We start from the raw sequence: 19,100 nt of genomic DNA, 5'->3' as shown, positions 1-19,100 counted from the left end.
CGGCTTATACTAACCCAAAGGAGCCACACATTGTCATTTTCCATTGATTGCTACCTATCGACGAAGAGAAACACTACTCCTGGAGGCATCACGGTCTAAACCAATGAGGCGTTAGTTGTCCCGAACTTCCGAAGATATGAACATCCCGGGATGTATTGCGCCGTCTCCGATATAATAAATCAACGGCCTTCATGGCCTATCTGATAATCATGCTGAAGCCAACATCGTGCTCGTCACAACTCTAATCTTTCTTGTTATATTCCAGCCAAATAAACAACATGCAGTCTCAAGCGACCGACCTTGATATTATTGGAACGCAACGCATTCTCGGCTCCGAGGGACACCTTACGCTCAACCCCCAACCGACCAACTCCCCCAACGATCCTCTGAATTGGTCGCCATGGCGCAAATACTGGCATGCATTCCTCGTACTCTTTATCGTGGGTTTGACTGCTGCCACCAGTAACTCGGCCGGCAGTGCTTCAGATGCGCTGCTGGCGAAAGGCATCAGCGACAGCACTGAGAACACAGGTGCCGGTGTCTTATTCGCCGGCATCGGATACACGACACTTCTTCTATCCCCACTGCCCGCCTTGTATGGCCGCCGCAGCACATACCTCCTCTGCCTCCTTGCATCGGTTGCTGGGAGTATATGGTTCGCCAAGACGTCGCGCTCTGCTGATGCTATTTGGAGCCAGCTCTTTGTCGGCGCCTCTGAGTCTTGTGCTGAGGCTGCTGCACAGCTGTCGCTCTCGGAGCTGTTCTTCAGTCATCAACGCGGTATGGTCCTGGGCCTCTATATCCTCGCCACCAGTGTTGGGACGTTTCTTGGTCCGCTGTTTGCTGGCCTTATCACCGACAGTCATCTTGGCTGGAGCTGGATTGGGTGGCTTGCTGCCATCATCAGCGTGGTAACCTTTGTTGTCTTTCTTTTTGGCTTTGAGGAAACAAGCTTTTGTCGCAGAGCTGTTCTCGAAGGTATTAGATTATCCAATGCAAATGAAGAGGCCCCCAAAATGGAGAAAGCCAACTTTGGAAGCGATAATGCATCGGAACGAGGTGAGCAGGTGAGCTCGTTACAGGATGAACCCAAGACATACTGGCAGCGGATTGCGCTAGTGACGCCGTCGCCCACGCTCATAGGCTTTGGCTTCAAGCAATACTTCTCCTCGCTTCTTGGAACATTCCGAGTCTTTACCTTCCCAGCTGTTCTGTATGCTGGACTGCAATGGGGGGCACAAGATGCGTGGCTGACCTTTTACCTTACTGTCGAGGAGGATAACTATTACGATGCCCCATGGAACTACGGCGATACATCGGTGGCATTGATGAACATACCTACTCTGATTGGTGCTGTTATTGGCTGCTTCTATGGAGGTTGGTTCTCAGACAAATTCGTTGAGTGGATGGCACGGCGTCGAGGTGGCATAAGCGAAGCTGAAGACCGACTATGGTTGATGTATCCGGCAGCCATAATCAACCCTGTTGGTCTTATTATTTTCGGCATTGGATCTGATAAGGGGTGGCTGTTTCCCAAGCTTTGGGCTGCTTACATCGGTCTTGGCTTCATAGGCTTCGGTTGGGGATGCGCAGGAGATATTGGTAAGTGACGACTCCCTTCTTATACAATTGGATGCCTTCTACTAACCATAATGCCAAGGTATGAGCTATCTTGCCGACTGCTACCCAGACATGATTTTAGAGGGAATGGTAGGTGTGGCTGTAATCAATAATAGCATTGCCCTTGTATTTACCTTCTGCGCAAGTATCTGGATGGGAAGTCAATCTCTCACCTGGGTTTTCACTATCATCGGCTTGTTGTCTTTCACCTTCTTTATGACAACCGCCCCTATGCACTACTGGGGTAAGGCAGCTCGGCGCTGGACAGCACCCATGTACTGTAGATTTATCCAGCATAGAGATGGACTTTGACAGGCGAAGTCCTACTACATAGTAAAAGTGTTTGTTGTTATTTTCTAGAATTTATATCGAAAACATTTCGCATATTGAATGTTTAGGATACACTAATATACAGTGAAATTACGCCTCTTCCTCCTAAAACATCAGAGGCCGATGTCTCATCAAGCGAGGTGAATGATGTTGTAGGAAGTCATAATATCCAGGCGTTAGTAGACTGTTAGACGGCCAGTCACTAAATCCATCTCACGTAGCGGCACACGCACCGTGCGTCTCCAAGCCTTCCAGAACACGATATTTCCCAAATACACCACGACACCAATATAAGAAGTTAAAAATTTGGCAACGTCAAAAGTTGGAATGAATGCGCCATATCCTGGATCAGTTAGCTTTATGTAATGCCAAAAAGGTAGAGCTTACCATTGAAAATGATAATTAGAATTGTAAGTGAAAGGGCAAAGTAAGCACCATAGGGCTGGAACATTCCCCGGTAAGGCATTGAAGCTCGGTCTATGCCCTGTGTCTTTAAGCCACGCGTGAAGCCGATGTAAGTGACAAGGATATTGACCCAGTTGAGAGCTCCAAAGACAGTCACGAGACTGACCAGGTATCCAAATACCACAGAGGAGCTCCTGGCCGCGTTTAAATATGCCAGTGCAGCAAATAAACTGGTAAATATGACACCAGCCAGAGGAACACCGTTGCCAGTGGTCTTGCCGAAGATAGCTGGAGCCTGATGATCATGAGACAGGCCAAAAAGAACGCGAGAGCCGATGTAAATGTCAGAGTTCGCAGCGCTGAGAACAAAGACCAAAAGACACCCATTTATAACATCAGGGAAGTGAGGAATCCCAGCTAGTTGGACGGCGATGACGAAAGGGCTAGCTCCAGCACCCGTCTTCTGCTTTGTGCCACCAATGAGCTGCGAACTCGTATATGGCACGGCCATACCCAAGACAATAGCCCCGATGATGTAGAAGAAAACAATGCGCCAGAGAGTCTGACGGATAGCCTTTCTAATTGTCTTCCTGGGATTCGGTGCTTCGCCAAATGCGACACCAACGACTTCTGTTCCGGTGTAAGCAAAGGTGGACTGGACGACGGCCGCCCAGAAGCCAAGGAGATGTCCCTTGGGTCCTTTCAACAAATACTCGCCGAAAGCTCCAGGATCGTTCCAGTATGAGAAGCCGATTTTCTTTCCGGATGGTTGACCGCCGACTGAGATGACGAAGCATGTAAGGATGAGAGTCGTCATAACCAGGAGCTTGATGCAGGATAACCAGAACTCGGCTTCTCCGAAGAAGGATACGTGTAGGAGCTAACATCATGTCATTATATCGTCATGAGAGCCGTTCTATGATGGGTGACTCACGTTGACCAGGATGATCACCACTGTGAACACGGTGACGAAAATGGCCACATTAAGATCTGGCCTCCAATACTGGATGATGATACCCGCTGCTGTAAGGTTGTTGGGCAGAATGATGGCGTATTTAAAGAAATAATTCCACCCGGTCGCATACCTATCCCGTCAGTAAAATATCAGGCCTGTCAGTCAAGAATTCATATCACCTACCCAAGAGCTGGATCCACGAATCTCGTAGCATAGCCGCCAAAGCCCTTGTCCATGGGGAACATGATAGACATCTCTCCTAGGGCCGTCATGACGAAGAAGACGACTGCCCCAACAAGACAGTACGCAATAAGAAGATTCGCAGGACCACCACGCACCAAAGCTGTTCCCGTGCCAATGATGAGCCCGGTACCAATGGCGCCAGCTACAGCAAGCATGGAAACATGACGCGCTTTGAACTCGCGGCGGAGCTGTCCACCTTCTGCTATCATGGTGCCCTCGTCACTTGTCATGGCTGGTTCCAGGTTCGGGCCATGGTCAACACCTTCTTTCTGCCATTTCTCTGCTAACATTTTTGAGGTTATAAATATAAGAGGATTCAGGGACAGCCAAATCTATGTTGACTGACGGTAAATATCTTCGGTCGATGGTCAACTTTATAGTCGCGGTCAAGTCCAGGGAACCGCTGACTTTATCGTCTCGTCTTCCATATCTAACGTTCAGTTACTGACACCTACTAGTTCGTGCCACAAGAGATAGCTGAGAAACTCCAAGAGTCGCCAAACCTAAATTGGTAGCCCAGGGAAGGTTATCTTGAGGGGAGATTCGCGGGGGAAGCGTTGTTATTATGATGGGTTCGCCGCTAGCCTGTCCCCTAGTCAAAGTGACGGATCCACATGGAGGTCCAACTCCGTGCCCTAAGCCGGACCTCGGAGCCTTTTGGTGACGGAGTTTACACTCCATATGTACTATCCCTGTCTTGATCATATGATAGACAATTTAATCGATCATGGAGTTTCAACTCCATCAAGTTGGTGGAGGCTGCAATTGCAGATAAGTGTCCGATCGGCATCCATCAAAGGAGCTACAAATAGTCGGGCTCAAGGACAGGCATTCCAAGCTTGCAGATGAAGAATCACCAGCTAAAATCTCTTACAACTCAAATGATCAAAATGCCTTCAGCCAAAGTTTCTGAGCCTTCCAATGGCGCCCTTAGCACCAACGGCAGCGGAAAAGCCCATGTAAGACCCACTGCCAATAGCGACATGTCGACATCCCGTCGTCTTGTTCCTTTGATTCATGAAGGGACTGTTACCTATCTCAACGCCTCATTCGCTCCCCCTTCCAACATGATCGTTCACGAAGCCATCACCAAGTACGCCTCTGAGGCGTTGTATAACCCTTTGCCGAAGCCGACCTGGCAGGCCACCATGCAAGACGCCCGTCGGCTGCTCGCACGCTACATCAACACCGACTCGTCAAACATCGCCTTTACACGCGACACGACAGAAGCCCTTGGCTCTATAATTCATGGCCTGCACTTCAAGCCCGGTGACAATGTGGTTCTGCTTGATACAGAACATCCTAACCATGCGTATCAGTGGATGTCCCTCCGGCCATTGGGCCTACAAGTTCGGCAGGTTCCTACGATCGAAGCTGACAAGAAGAATGGAAAGCTCAGCGTGGCGAATGCTGAGACCTTTGCCCCTTATGTGGATGACCGAACAATTGCGATTGGGCTTAGTTCCGTCATGTTTCACAGCGGCCAGTGGAACGATGTGGCACATGTTTGCTCTACCTTCCGCCCGAGAGGAATTCATGTCATTGCGGATATAACACAACAGGTTGGGTTTGCGACCGTAGACGTGCAAGCACTCGGCGTTTCGGCGGCAGCATTCTCGTTGCACAAGGGTCTTCACTGCCCAACGGGTCTTGCAGCTCTATATGTCGACCCGGACTTCATCAAGACTGTTGATCCCACTCCACCTATTGTGGGATATGGTGCTGTGAGCAATGTTAGAGCTGATCTTCTTGTTCCTGATGACCCTATTGTATACCATCCATCTGCTCAGAGATATAATCACCTGAACCTGAGTCTTTTCTCGGCTGCTGTCGCCAAGGCATATCTCAGCTTCTACCTCGATGTTCTTGGCCCCGAGGAGGTGGAAAGTCACCTTTATAGCTTGGGTGATTTATTGAGGAAAGAATGTAGGAGTTTGGCCGTCAACATAGTCGGTTCTGGCAGCCGCGAAGAGCATGCGCCGCATCTTTACGTCCTGGATCTGCATGACGAAAGATGGATGCCCCATTTGCAAAGCAATGGAATTATCGTGACGCCGTATCGACTTGGAATCAGAGTATCACTCGGCTTCTACAATAACACAGAGGACATCAAGAATCTTGTTTCGGTTCTGAGAAGTGGTATTGAAATGGGAATCTCTGTACCTTAGATATAACAAGCTCTTGGCTGGGTTGCATGTTCATGAGCTTAACAAACATCATCGATGCCATAATATGCAAATCCTGTGACCGTTGCTCTAAAAACAGAGTTCCAATTCCAACAGGTGTTTTTATGACAATCTCGTGATGTTCGCTACTATGACACTGTTGGTGCTTCTCCGCCTTTCAATTGATGGGGTATAGGCCATGTACGCGAGCATTCGTCGAGTATTCGGGCAATATAATTCACCTCTTCCACAGTTCCAAACATAGACATACAGCGCGACGCTTGTGCCAAGCTATATATGAGGACAAACGGTGCAAATCTCATCCCGTACTGTGACCGATATTTTCGAACCAAAGCAATAATATTCTGAGCTGATGAAGTGCAATAGTCTTTGCTCTTGGTCGACTCATGGTGTATCGCGGCATCAATGTTGGTGACGATCCGAATGCTGTGGAAGAGTAGACTAGACAGATAGTTGTCAGCCCAGCGCATTTCCAAAGTGCAGGGGACGAACTGCAAAGAAGCCACGCTCGGAATCAAGGGAGTACTTGGAGTCTCCCACTTATTCCACTGAGCACACTGTGGCAGAGACGTTTCCCACCGGCCCAATTCCAAATTCAGTCTGTCGAGGTGCCCTCGGTAAGCGAGGCCATCTTGAGCTGCGCTTTGCGAGCACGAGGTGGCTAATATCTGCTCGATGATCTTGGAAAGCTCGATCTGCTTCTGGAAACATGAAACCATTGGTTTGGTCTCACCAAAATCGCCCTGTTGGCTGTCAAAGCCTATGGGCAGCCAGAGCTCCAACTCCGGGAAGTCTCTGTTCAATTTTTAGCGGCGTGATATTACATTACATAGGACGCAATTGGCTCTCACGGTAGTCGCTCCAATTTCTCAACTTCTATATCGTGATGTGAGAAGTAGACTGGTCGGCCGAGAGTCAGACTAATCAGCTTGTCAGAGGTATAGCAACCCCAGACAATTCTTCTTCGGATCTCTATATCTTCTGGGGTCGCCAATGACGTATCGCATGAGACCCAGTTCTTGGGATCTCTCTGGAAGCCGAGGTCTTGCGCCATTCGAAAGGCGATACCTACTGATACTCAGCATTAAACTTGTTCCTTGCCAGTAGCCCTTACCTGAGAAACCCCAGCCTTTGGACACATTCCCTCTCCCTATTTCGTAAAACGCAAGACATAGAAAAGCTTGAACTGTGGCGATTGACGGCCGAGCGAAGCCATATACTATAAGTGTCGTTTCAGCAGCGCTGAAAAATTGCTCACTTGCTCGTCGCTGTACCTCGTCAGGCGACATTAACAGGCCCAGGGCACATATGGAGAGAACCAGCCCAGAGGACCAGTATTTGCAACTCTGTCGGTCACCAAAGTGGTCCCGTAGAAATGCCTCACGGTAAATAAACATGAACTGCGGATATTGCCATTTGAAGAAGTGCATTAGTGCCATCGTAACAAGGTCGTTATCCAGGGAGATGCCGAAATGCTGCGCAACTTGTTCAAAGTTCGAACTGGTCTTTGCACCAAGGGTCGAGTTGTCCGGATGCGTAGCCACCTTCTCTGGCTGACGAAGCTTTCCATGCATGATACTCGTGGAACCGTGGTAGATGAGTGATCCCTCCGGGTTCGGTTCCAGATTATCAGGTTGCGGACTGATGACCGCAGGCGAAGACTCACTCTGAATCTTTGGAGGAGCAGTCATTTCGCTAAACCCAGATGTCTCCGACAAGATGCTCCGCGCTTCCGGGACGGTATCGCGTATCTCAATGACCAACCCCTCAAGATACGCGATGCGCTCTTCTAGCTCAGACACATACTTTAAAGACACAGGCCTTTTCTTCTTGTCTTGCTCGCGATACTCACATACTTTACTTGCTTTGGAACAGCTTTCGCATGGCTCGGTTCTGGAGCACTTGAGCTGCGAAATTGTTTCAGTATATATTTGCGACGGATGCTTTGCTATACAGACTTTACGATATTGGCAACGCTTGCACCTGGCAATGGTAAGTATCCGTTAGTTTTGAAAATAATAAAACTCACGATATCTTCTTTTGCATAATGGTCGTTGTTGCATAGTCTAATAGAAAATGCGCGACTTCCTTGTTCCAGCAATGATGAGCTAACCACGTGAGTGGTATTCAAGGAGAAGTGCTAGTTGTCGAACTCGTCACAGCGTGATTGTCCATGATGGATTGATTTGTCTGATGACCTCTGAAACCTTATTACCCCTCTTCCTGAGCGTATTGCACTGGCTAATCCAATCGTATTTAGGACTCCACCAAGTCAGGTAATCGGTCGGTTTCGAATCCGGTTTGTTTAAGCTAAACCCTTTGTAGAATTATTAGCTTAACTTTGAATTGTCTTTCATCTATGCGTATATTACATTTCCAAAACATCTAGCAAATCCAAGCCACCAGGCTGCCCGATGTATGTCTCCCACAACTCATCAAAAGGAAAGGGCATATGGAGACTATCTAGCCCTTGGTCGTCAGATGCCGATAAACGAAAGTCAAGTGGCGTTATATCCTCAGTGTATGTAGAGATAGTCGTAGATGGTGACCAGACTCCATATGAGACTAGCAACTGCGTCAAGATATCCAGTAACTTGGCAGCCATCTTGGAATGGTCGTTGACATCGTCCAGTCTCTTCAAAACCTGCATCAGCTCAGATAATTGCGTCTGCCCGTCCTGGTTGCAGCATATATCTGTAGTGAGAACAAGCGCCCCAATGAACATGTGAAAAATGGTGCCCTGGATTTTCATGAAATCCGCAGAGTGCAGCAAGTCTGTCATGCTCATGCCTCGCTGTGAAGACAGGACTGCTCGAGCAGCTTTCAAGCCAGCCTGCCGTGAGAAAGTATGTAGAGCCTTGTTGAGACGTCCAGGAATATACGGAAAATGCAGTCCGCAGCGGAAGATATTGATTAGGAGGTTGATTAAAAGTCGCTGCATTGGGGTATGGGGATGCTTTTGGTCAATCTGTTTGACCTCTTCGCACTCTGACTTGTCCGTCTTGAAGAATTCCGGGAGTTCGTGTAGTAACGACTCAAGCTTTGCATCGAGCGAAAGTATCAGCTCGCATGATGCTTCACTTGGATCATGTGGCATCAGGTCGGAAATGCAGCGAACTACCTCCGCGACTTTAATGCGTTGGAGATTATAGGACATGGTGGTTGGCTCTGAAAGAGGTCGCTCATTGTGACTGGGATTACTCAGGTCGTCATCGTCAATATGTCTTGGAAGGTTGGTACTGATGAGGTTTGGTTGGATGAGGTAGGTAGCTCCAGACGTTCCTGGGTCACGTCAGCATGTAAACTTGATCACAGTTACAAATATTCACCTTCAGCTTTTGAGGATGCCCAATCAGTCGCCACGAGATACCACCAAACTCTTCTCTTTATCTCTTGTGTTGGGTCCCCATCGACCTTGGACTGGCCCGGTCTTACAGATACTCGGTCGACGACATGGAGTCCAAGGCTATGAGAAACAGCGATAGCTTCAGCGATCAAGACGCGATACCGAGGAGAGAAGGTCTCGGTATGATGGATGCCAAAGCTGAGGAGGATTAATGCCTGGACGTTCTCGAGAGCGTGGTCTGCTCGTCGCCGATGCTGCTCCAGGCAGTCCATCGCCATTCGAATGTACGCGGCGAATAATCCCAGCCTTTCCTTGAGGATCGGAATAGCTGTGGTCAAGGTCCCATCTATGGGCTCAAGAATCGCCGCCAGTGCTATGACGGATAATATCAAGGCGAGCCCTCGAGGTGCAGTCGTTGCAGAGATGTTGACGATCTGCTCATATGCATTATTTATGAGAGTGTCTGCGTCAGGCCGGTAGATGATGTTCTGGACATGGCCCAAGTATTTAAAGTATACTTGAAACAGGCGCATTGTCTCCCACTTGGGAGGGAGTTGTATGTGGCGAGGTTCGATTGATTTCTGAGATCTGTAATCTGCTGAGATGGATATACTAAGCTCGTGCGTGAGCGCGCGATACTTGCCGCTGTCAACATAAAGATGATTATGCTCAGTGATGGTTGTAAGACTTACCAAGAAGCTGTCATTGACCGAGTACTTGGTGGCTTGCATTTGATCCTCAGGAGGCATCGACTCAACAACGTCACTGGAAGCGGGGCCTTGGCTTTGCGAGACGCCGGGCACGTTGAAGCGAGTAGCATTCAGCTGGTCGCCGATCGGGGTCGATATAGAGACATTCTTTCTTCTCTTGCTGGGACTGAGGTAAGTCTCAATCTGGTCTAACCTTGAGAGTATGCTTGACAGTGTTGAAGAGTCTGAGTCTTGAGGTAACGGTCTTTTGACTGCTCGGCTAGGAGGCAGGTCTTGCTCGGTGCACTCGACGGACCGAGCAACACAATTCGCGCATGGCTGTTGCCTATCGCATTTGAGCTTTTTCTGGCGACATGAGAGACATGCATTTCTGTGTGTGCTTGGTGCCATTATGGTTATACCTATAATCAGTTGCTCGTATCCGCGGATCCGTGAGATCCGTCAGCGTTCGGTAGATCATCGGGGTGTAGGTGAAACGAATCACAGCCACGGAATTATCATTAGATCCGGTCCGATCCGGTCCGTGGATGCTAGAGATCTCGGATCCGTCTCCAGGTTTTAATTATTAGATTCGGTATATATAGGAATTCTCAGTGTCTAAATGATGTGTGTGAATGTTACAGAAAAACAACAGCATTACTTTCTTTCAATCCCAAAGTCAACACATCTTGCTATCAAATCATCTCATAGCCACCGCCATGCCCGACATTGACTTCAACGCCATAGCGGCTGCTGCCAATTTTGACAATTTCCGCCAGGCTCCGATATTGGACACTCTTGCCAACGATGCCCTCCTTTCTCCCAACTCCAAATTAGAACAAGCACTCGCCAACTCAACCGCCAAGGGCCTTCCTCCCATCAGCGTCACTCCAATGTCTGGCCAGCATCTAACTATTCTTACTCAACTCATGGGCGCAAAATCAGTCCTCGAGATCGGCACACTTGGTGGATACTCAGCTATTTGTTTCGCGCAAGGCGGTGCCAAAGTGACAAGCATTGAGATCGATGCTAAGCACCGCGACGTCGCACTTGAGAATGTCGCAGGTTTTGACGTTGACGTTATACTCGGAGCTGCACTAGATATCCTACCCAAGCTGGCAGAGGAGAAACGGCAGTTTGATATGGTCTTTATTGATGCTGAATTTGAGGATCATATTGAGCACTTTGACTGGGCTGTTAAATTGACCAGGCCTGGAGGATGTGTCTTCTTCGACGACGTGGTGCCGGCGATGTTCAATAATGGCCAAGTAAAGCTTGGAGCGGATTCTATCTTGACGCATATCGGAAAGGATCATAGAGTCAAGGCTGCACTGATGCCCAATGTGGCGTGTCACCCCATGTTACCCACGCCCATCTTCAATGGCTTCGTATTGGCTCTAGTCAAAAAGCACTCATGAAGATGACTATGAAGCTCGCTACGACAAGTACTATGGTTACCACTGTAATATACATTCTTACCGCTCTTTTGCATTTTTATCTCTCATTTGGTATATGTAAAATATATTGCTTTAAGACTAGACGTGGTAATTAGCCTCACTAACTTAGCGTCAGCTACCCAGCGCGTAAATCAGACCATTCTAGTCCCAAAGCCTCTAGGATTTATTCCTGGTATGTGGGTTCATCATAGCGAGTAGCGAGACCACGAGCGAGTCCGAGAATATGCTAAGCCCCCTTAAGCCTTACCCTTTTCAGCTTACATGTCATCAACGATCCAAGCCACATTCCTTCGGGAGGCATCCTACAAGACAAAGGCCCTTTTTCACAGCCCTAAGCCGGACATTTTAGACCTTTATATAAAGCGTAAATGGACCAGAAAATGCCAAGCATCTCACTAGACCTCTATTCACACCGTACACTTACCCTTTATAACTTACAGGCTCGATTGCTAGTCCTGTAGTCCAGCCGGGTTATGCGGCTATCATAAAGCTTGTGACCTTAGCTGCATCGGAAAAGCCTTTCTCCTCCCGCCACATTCTGCCTTGCCTTGCCGAATTCCGGTCAACTCATAAGCCCTATAAATAAGCTGCAGCAGCAATACGAAAAATAACTCTCGCACCTCCTCGACTCATCCATTTCAAGGCTGCAAAGATGGCCGCCAATCTCTATCCCCATAGAGGCTTTATGCTTGATACAGGCCGAAAGTTCTTCCCTGTCAAAGCCATTCTTCACTTGCTGACCTTGCTTCACCAATACAACTTCAATGTCTTTCACTGGCATATCTACGATGCGGAAAGCTTTCCTCTACTTTGGCCCGGGGGCGAGGGTTTGACAAATGCCAGTGTCAAGTACAGCCAGACTCACACATTCTATACGCCCACCGATATTCAAAACATCGTCTCTTATGCCGAGAACCTTGGGATTATGGTGTACCCGGAGACAGACATGCCTGGTCACAGCGATATCTGGTACGTCATACAATACCCTTGCTTCAACGTTACTAACGACATATTACTAGGGGAATATGGAAAAAGAATTTAGTTGTAGGCAAGACAAGCTTGACAAAGCCAGACGCCCAGCTCGACATCAGAACGAACAACAAAGCAGTGTATGACAATATCACCAACTTAGTAGCTACCGTCGATGGGTATTTCGGCTCACCTTACCATCACTTTGGTGGCGATGAAGTCGCGTACATGTGGAACACCAAGGACGACAACAAGTTATTCAATACATTTTTAAACTGGCTCAAAACACTCACTCCCAAGAAATCGGTCATCTTATGGGATGATCCTCTTACCGACTCTGAAAAAAGCATCACCTTAGCAAAAGACTGGATCATTCAAACCTGGCATAAGGGCACCACTTCAAAGATCCTTAAAAAGGGACACCGGGTTATCGTTTCAGAGTCTGACACGTTCTATATCGGAAATGCAGATGCTGACAAGATATCCAAATTCGTGTTCCCCAAGGACTCCAAGGTCTTGGGATTCGAAATCGCGTGGTTCACTTCACAGGATGATAGTCCAAGTGATTTGGATCAAGACTGGATTCTGGATCCCTTGAAGGCCGCATCGAAGATCCGAAGGAAGTAAAAAGGGGCAGGGAGGCTTGAGGAGCAAGTACACCAGTTAGGCTTGACTGTTAACTACTTAAAACTTGAGCTTAATGTACTAAATTCTATTAAACTCTAAGAGTTCTGTTGATTATTTATATATATTTCTAGTAAGCGGTAAGCCACAGCCCAGAAGTCAATATTCATAGCCGAGGTCGAGAGCTAATAAGCCTGTTGAACATGAATATACTGTCTTACGAGCTCTCTACGACATACCAGAACAGTCGGTCAGCCATTGTCAATCAGATAGACTTTGCGGCTCCAATGACTCAAACGTCCTTTAGTGGAGAAGGCGTATGAGCTTCCAATCGTTAAAGTAAGATCAGAAAAAGGCTCTTGAACGAGCTTACAAACGGATTTTCTGTACCTAAGCTTCATTATGGCTGACCTCATACTACAACATCCACTACGCTAGCAACAGAAAGTAGTAAATACAAAAGTGCCCAATAACATATACATCAGTCTGATTCTCTCCGCACTACCCTAGATTGGCAAACACAACACAGTCAAGGTGGGTGGGTCTTTATGCTATCTTAAGGTCATCGCGCTATCGATGGCACTAACGATGCGGAACACTCAGTGGTCCAATTACATTCTGGCACAGGTATAGGCTTAGCTTTAGCAAAGACACTATTAGTTGTTGGAAATGAGTTGAGCTCTACTTGATCAGTAGCCTCGATGTAATAAAAACTATGCTAATCCTCCCTTCTTTCCTTTTCCTTTTTTCCTGTTATTATCTCTCGCTGATTATATCTCACCTCAGTCACTCCTTAACAGATCGCAATGCATTCTAATATTCTGTTGGCCATCAGCATTTTGATGGCTGGGTCTGCTGTTGCAGGTCCTTGCAAGCCAAGAACATCAGGTGTGTACGCCAAGTGATCCTTGCTCATAGAACGACGATTAAACGAGAAATTCTTCTGCAGCTTCAGATGCATTAACGGTCACGCTCACTACTACCGAGCCTACTCCAACCACCATCGCTACTGAGACTACTATTGCGACGTCAGACTCATACAAGACAACTGCCATTGATTACATCACTACCACAACGTCTGAAGCTGATAGCAGTACCATCGCTCAGACCCAAACCACGACTGCTGCCTCTGAACACGAACACGAAAGCACCACTGCGTCATCGGTTTCATCTCAGCCGACGACCACAGGAGGCATCACCACGACTTCAGAGGCCGAGAGCACCACCAAGGCTGCCACCACTAGCACTGCTGTCGCCGCCCCAACCTTTAGCATCCTCGCTGGAAGTGCTCCTCTAACTGGCGATGTCCTCCAGGCTGATGGTTACCAGGGGAGCTACCCAAAGTTCAATCCCTCATTTAACCCCCTAAATCCACCCTACAGCCCCAGAACATGGGTCATCGAGCCCGGCACCGACCATATCAAGGACGCAGCCAGTGGAAATTATTTATGCGCCTACTATCTCTTTGTGCAACAGAACGGTGGAGCAGCATCCATTTCTACCTGTAATGATGATCGTAACCCGGGCCTTAACAGCATGTACGGCTATTTGTCCTGTCAAATTGTGAACGGTCAGCTCTCGTGTACAGCTCCCAAGACTGTGTGCACCTTCGACGGAGACTACACCTGTGTAACCTCACCTGGCCAAGAGAGCGCTTACAATCAGATTGTAGCCTTGGCTAGTGAGACTAGTGATGCGTTTATCGCGATCTATGAGACTACGCCTAACAACTGGACACCAATGGTACTTGATGTTCAAGAAGTCTAAGCTACTGTAAACAGATAGCTATAGCTAGTATATATAAAGCATGCTACATACATATCTTTATAATGTTTTTATTTCATATGATATATTTTAATACTCTTTCATTTAACAAGGGCCGGAAGGATCATGGAACAAATATACATTAGTTAGGCTTGACCTTTAATGACTCAATTGTTGAGCTTGATATACTAAACCCTATTGGATTGTAATGTTCCCACCCGATATTAATGTGTGTTGACGTGAAGTGCAAGATACATATCTACCTGATCAATGTGTATAAAATATCTTGAAGGTTAAGTGCAGAAATGGTCATGATCATAAACCAAGATATGCCGGCCTGCATAGACTACAGTAAGGCAATTGGGTAGGGACTAGAGATGACCTTGTCACAAAAATCATTATAGCAGCAAGTGAAATACAGGGGACGTGCTGTGCGAATTAGTCTACTCAGGAGGTTTCTTGCTTACAGGAACCTTTCAATAGTCCATTTGGTCCGTTTCTTTTGAGCTTGCGGAAACACATGAGCACTCGCAAACCCTTTGCACTGGGCCTGTAGTGAGGGTGACGAGTATTTTGCCTGTGTGTGTTTATTGGTGTCTTTTACCTTTGTGGCCTGGAGGCTGAAGCCTCTTTTAAAACCTTGCCCCAACCGCAGCCTGACTCCTTCATGAAGTCCTCATCTGGGACTTCTCAATTCTGCCGACACCATTCGCTCCATGAATCTTGACGTGCAATGTGCTGAGATCCAACCGAGGCTGTTCTCCTTGGAATTTTACATTTCAAACTGTTACTGCATTAGCAGGCTGTATTTGAGGTGATGCACGCCTGCTGTTAGCAGAATATTGATCTAATGGACGAAAGTCAGTTGGCAGATACAAAGGGTTGTGTGGCAGTCATGCGGGGTCATAGGCCAATATGCCATGCAATAGGAACTAAAATATCACTTTAGCATGGTATTGCAGATAAGCAGTTTACTCAAAGGAGTTAGTATACAATACATCAACTCAGCTGAAAGACCCTGTTGGCTTTTCAGCTATAGCGATTTCAACATTCGATTGGATGCAGATTGTAACCAAATCAATAGTCTCATGCAGCACTGCCACCCCATCAACTCTTTCACAGCCTGAGCGTCGCCGCAACGGGATTTAAATTCCCCTTGAATCCGCAAACGTTTTCCCATTGCCCCCTTATCTCCTTGAATTTGTTCAATAGCCTACTGCCATTTTCCAATCTGATATTATTACTATCAATATGCCCATCACCACGATCCACAGTCAGTCCGAGTACCACGACCTTATTCAAAGACACCGTTTCGTCATCCTTTTTGCAACGGCAACATGGTGCAGTCCTTGTCAAAGCATCAAACCATTCTTTGAGAAGCTTATGAACAACTCGAGTTATGACCCCGAGAGACTGGTTTTTGCCCAGTTCGATACCGACGAAATTCCAGCCCTTGATGCCGAACTCGGAATTCGCGCAATTCCTGAGTTCTTCGTTATGGAAAATGCAGAGCGAGTTGATAACATTTCTGGGGCTAACCCTCCTGCTCTTAAGAAATTAGTTGACTCTTGCATTGAAAAGATGAACCCATCTTCGTCTGATGACTTTTAAAGTCATGGACCTTGCCGTTCTGACCGGCCCGGTGGCTTTTGGGTGATCTTTTCTGGGCCGAAACATGCGATCTGCCACTTGTGCATACACGTCTCTACTTATCACAGTAGCGACGCCACCTTAGCGCCAGCAGAATGTCCCCTGACACTGGAGAGGGAAACGAAAGGCAACAATAGCCGGCAGAGAACAGGTGCAATCAGGCATTCACTGGTATCACGTAAGGGTAGTTGTTATAGCATAAAGAACCGGAGAGGATGGAGGAGGTTTTAGGGGAAGGGACCCTTAGCCATAAGATAATAACTTAGCTAAAACAGACCGACCATTTACCTTACCGTCGAAAGGATCTATAAATTCAAGACTGCGTATCACAAACATCTCATTCAGTGTATGTTAGATGACATTACACCTTGTTCTGAACATTGGATACATATAGAGAGCATATAAAGTAGACTTCGCCTTGTACCAAGAGCTGAACGAGACGATGGCAAAGGTTTCAGAGACTTTGATGGCCGCCTCGACGTGTATATGTTGAGCTCGGGGGTTTCTTATGTAATGAAGCATTTATCGATTCTGACATCGGAGATACCATGATCTCGTAAAGATAAACAATGATGCTCCTCGGGCTTGCTGGGCTCTTTCATTCTCTCTTGCGGTAATAAAAGGCACTAGTGGCTGGCTGCAGGGCTTCAGCTAGACGAATTTGCATATGTTCTTGGCCGCGCTGGGAATTGTTGGAGGATGAAATTATTTTCAGATCTTAGATGCAACTAACGGTTTCCGCGTATTTTCAACCGACCGAGCTTTCAGATACCAGGTCCAGCATTATAGCACGTCGCCCACAATGCGGCCGCCCGGGATAACAGGGACCAAGCGCGTGGGACGCGGGTAGTGGACCACATCCCGATTGCTCACCATTTGTCCACTGCCCTTGAGTACCGCTGAGTGTTGCAGCGATCTGATATATTTATCTGCTTCTTCAAGGACTATAAAATGGACCATGACTTGATCATCTTGAGGACTGTTCATTCCACGCCTACCTCTTACTAATGTTTTTCTTCTTGTCCTGTCGATGACCTTCTGAACGCGATACCTCGCTCACAGTTATGACACGTCATCTTGTCTCTTGTAGCCTCAAATGGAGGCGCATGCTAAGCCTCGTCGGGGCTCCTCGACCGATAGTAGGTCTTTGAGTTGCTGACTTAATTAGAAGTACGCATGGCCAAATGCCGGGGCTAGTCACATTGGGAATGACAACCGAATAGGCCAAACCTTATCGTCAGGTCTCGCGCGCGCTTGCTGATTAACATTATATTGATTCATATGTCCCTGACTTTACTCAATCAACAACGAGTGCTTTGGTCACGGTTCGGGACGATAATTGCACCGACACTATACGTTCCGTTGAGATGGGCAAGCGCGGAAGCTCTCTTTTCAAGTCGCGAGCAGAGGAATGTCTCAGTCGCCCTGGGTATATATAGACTCTTGGAAACCCGAGTTAGCAGAATTGATCATCACCATTCACACCGTTCAAGTTTCGCAATGCGCCTCATATCGCTTTCTTCGACTTTTCTACTCGCTGCAAACGCAGCGGCGTATGATACCCTCCTCCATTTCGGCCCAACAGCTCAAGTTGAGAGCCGTTCCATCGATCAGATTTACAAAGCTGCTCTCAAGGAAGGTGGTGTTGTGACAGCCTGGTTCGGCGGCGATGAGAAGAACCAAAATGACGCGGTCAAGGACGCCTTCGAATCCGCTTTCCCCGGCATGAAGCTCAATCAAACCGTCGACCTGTCTAAATATCTCGATGGTAACATCGACCAACAACTTGCCAACAACAACGTCTATGTCGACACAATCGCTATACAGACTACACAGGACTTTCCACGATGGAAAGAAGAGGGCGCGCTGCTTTACTATGCCCCTGCTGGGTTTGACAAGATCTATTCTGGTCTTAAGGATACGGATGCTGCTTTCTACGGGTACACTGGTATTGCGTGGCAGCTTGTTTGGAACGCTGATAAGTTGAAAGGCAAGAAGGCGCCGGCGGAATACAGCGACTTTCTTGCGCCCGAGTACAAAGGTAAACTTGCTTTGACTTATCCCAATGACGACGACTCAATCCTCTTCCTCTTCGATAAAATGTAAGTCTTCCACTGCTACAAATCACCACCTCAGCCTTAACTCATATTGACAGCCTCAACCAATACGGCGAATCTTGGTTCGACAAGCTCCTCCAACAGAAGCCTCGCTGGGTTCGTGGAGCAGCTACTCCCCAGACGCTTGTTCGCAACCCCAAGACACCTTACGTCGCGACCTTCACCTCAGCCATCGGCTTATCAACTGTCGCTGGCTCTCTCAACGCTACCTTTCCCAAGAAGAGCAACTTCATCTCGTGGGCACAGCATACTGCCATTCTCAAGGATGCACCACACCCCGAGGGCGCTAAGTTGCTGCAGAACTTTCTACTGAGCAAGGACTTCCAGAAGACGAGCGGGTTCTGGCCTGTGAGAAGTGACGTTGCTCCGCCGGCTGGCTTTCCTGTGTTTGTTGATCAATCCCACACAGACCCCCATGATTTCGTGAGGTTCATGGTCGACCGGGAAAGGGTCGAGAGGTTGAGATTCTGGTTCGAGAAGAGACTTGGTACTCCCCAGGGTCTCAGTTCATTGGATGATGATTTGTAGACTGTTATAGAGAAGTCTTTTATTTCTTAGAGATATGTAAATACTTGCAATAGTTAGCTTATGAAGTTTTTCTAATTTTAATTGCAACTAAGTATCGAGGTCTAGTTATATTATTTATAGTTTAGCGAGCTAAAACTTATAGCTAGGAGCTCTTATTAACTACTTGCCTTTTAATAAGCAAGATCCTCTCACTGCTAACTATATAAGGTTGTATTAT

The 19,100-nt window shown here is 47.5% G+C and overlaps 10 protein-coding genes across 10 annotated transcripts; 7 read left to right on the top strand and 3 right to left on the bottom strand.

The window, feature by feature from the left end:
- Positions 1 to 278: 278 nt before the first annotated feature.
- On the top strand, positions 279 to 1,610 carry J7337_000034 (uncharacterized protein; the record flags this gene model as incomplete). The annotated part of the gene is made up of 1 exon (XM_044817799.1): positions 279 to 1,610. The coding sequence occupies one exon, from the start codon at positions 279 to 281 to the stop codon at positions 1,608 to 1,610; it is 1,332 nt and encodes a 443-aa protein (XP_044685501.1).
- Positions 1,611 to 2,126: 516 nt separating this feature from the next.
- J7337_000033 (uncharacterized protein) lies at positions 2,127 to 3,843 on the bottom strand (the record flags this gene model as incomplete). The annotated part of the gene is made up of 4 exons (XM_044817798.1): positions 2,127 to 2,293; positions 2,338 to 3,235; positions 3,290 to 3,440; positions 3,494 to 3,843. The coding sequence occupies 4 exons, from the start codon at positions 3,841 to 3,843 to the stop codon at positions 2,127 to 2,129; spliced, it is 1,566 nt and encodes a 521-aa protein (XP_044685500.1).
- A 600-nt stretch (positions 3,844 to 4,443) lies between these two features.
- J7337_000032 (uncharacterized protein) lies at positions 4,444 to 5,721 on the top strand (the record flags this gene model as incomplete). Its single annotated transcript, XM_044817797.1, has 1 exon — positions 4,444 to 5,721. The coding sequence occupies one exon, from the start codon at positions 4,444 to 4,446 to the stop codon at positions 5,719 to 5,721; it is 1,278 nt and encodes a 425-aa protein (XP_044685499.1).
- An 865-nt stretch (positions 5,722 to 6,586) lies between these two features.
- J7337_000031 (uncharacterized protein) lies at positions 6,587 to 7,785 on the bottom strand (the record flags this gene model as incomplete). The annotated part of the gene is made up of 4 exons (XM_044817796.1): positions 6,587 to 6,810; positions 6,854 to 7,544; positions 7,592 to 7,646; positions 7,769 to 7,785. The coding sequence occupies 4 exons, from the start codon at positions 7,783 to 7,785 to the stop codon at positions 6,587 to 6,589; spliced, it is 987 nt and encodes a 328-aa protein (XP_044685498.1).
- A 322-nt stretch (positions 7,786 to 8,107) lies between these two features.
- On the bottom strand, positions 8,108 to 10,185 carry J7337_000030 (uncharacterized protein; the record flags this gene model as incomplete). The annotated part of the gene is made up of 2 exons (XM_044817795.1): positions 8,108 to 9,021; positions 9,069 to 10,185. 2 exons carry the CDS (start codon positions 10,183 to 10,185, stop codon positions 8,108 to 8,110), a joined length of 2,031 nt encoding a protein of 676 aa, XP_044685497.1.
- A 308-nt stretch (positions 10,186 to 10,493) lies between these two features.
- J7337_000029 (uncharacterized protein) lies at positions 10,494 to 11,192 on the top strand (the record flags this gene model as incomplete). Its single annotated transcript, XM_044817794.1, has 1 exon — positions 10,494 to 11,192. One exon carries the CDS (start codon positions 10,494 to 10,496, stop codon positions 11,190 to 11,192), a length of 699 nt encoding a protein of 232 aa, XP_044685496.1.
- Positions 11,193 to 11,883: 691 nt separating this feature from the next.
- J7337_000028 (uncharacterized protein) lies at positions 11,884 to 12,827 on the top strand (the record flags this gene model as incomplete). The annotated part of the gene is made up of 2 exons (XM_044817793.1): positions 11,884 to 12,200; positions 12,251 to 12,827. 2 exons carry the CDS (start codon positions 11,884 to 11,886, stop codon positions 12,825 to 12,827), a joined length of 894 nt encoding a protein of 297 aa, XP_044685495.1.
- An 803-nt stretch (positions 12,828 to 13,630) lies between these two features.
- J7337_000027 (uncharacterized protein) lies at positions 13,631 to 14,591 on the top strand (the record flags this gene model as incomplete). Its single annotated transcript, XM_044817792.1, has 2 exons — positions 13,631 to 13,712; positions 13,774 to 14,591. 2 exons carry the CDS (start codon positions 13,631 to 13,633, stop codon positions 14,589 to 14,591), a joined length of 900 nt encoding a protein of 299 aa, XP_044685494.1.
- Positions 14,592 to 15,839: 1,248 nt separating this feature from the next.
- Positions 15,840 to 16,199, top strand: J7337_000026 (uncharacterized protein; the record flags this gene model as incomplete). Its single annotated transcript, XM_044817791.1, has 1 exon — positions 15,840 to 16,199. One exon carries the CDS (start codon positions 15,840 to 15,842, stop codon positions 16,197 to 16,199), a length of 360 nt encoding a protein of 119 aa, XP_044685493.1.
- A 1,539-nt stretch (positions 16,200 to 17,738) lies between these two features.
- On the top strand, positions 17,739 to 18,883 carry J7337_000025 (uncharacterized protein; the record flags this gene model as incomplete). Its single annotated transcript, XM_044817790.1, has 2 exons — positions 17,739 to 18,340; positions 18,394 to 18,883. 2 exons carry the CDS (start codon positions 17,739 to 17,741, stop codon positions 18,881 to 18,883), a joined length of 1,092 nt encoding a protein of 363 aa, XP_044685492.1.
- Positions 18,884 to 19,100: the final 217 nt, after the last annotated feature.

The sequence above is a fragment of the Fusarium musae genome, chromosome 1 (genome assembly GCF_019915245.1).
Source record: "Fusarium musae strain F31 chromosome 1, whole genome shotgun sequence".
NCBI classification, from domain to species: Eukaryota; Fungi; Ascomycota; class Sordariomycetes; order Hypocreales; family Nectriaceae; genus Fusarium; species Fusarium musae.
Note: the sequence above shows the minus strand (reverse complement) of the source record. Positions and strands in the feature narration are given on the sequence as shown.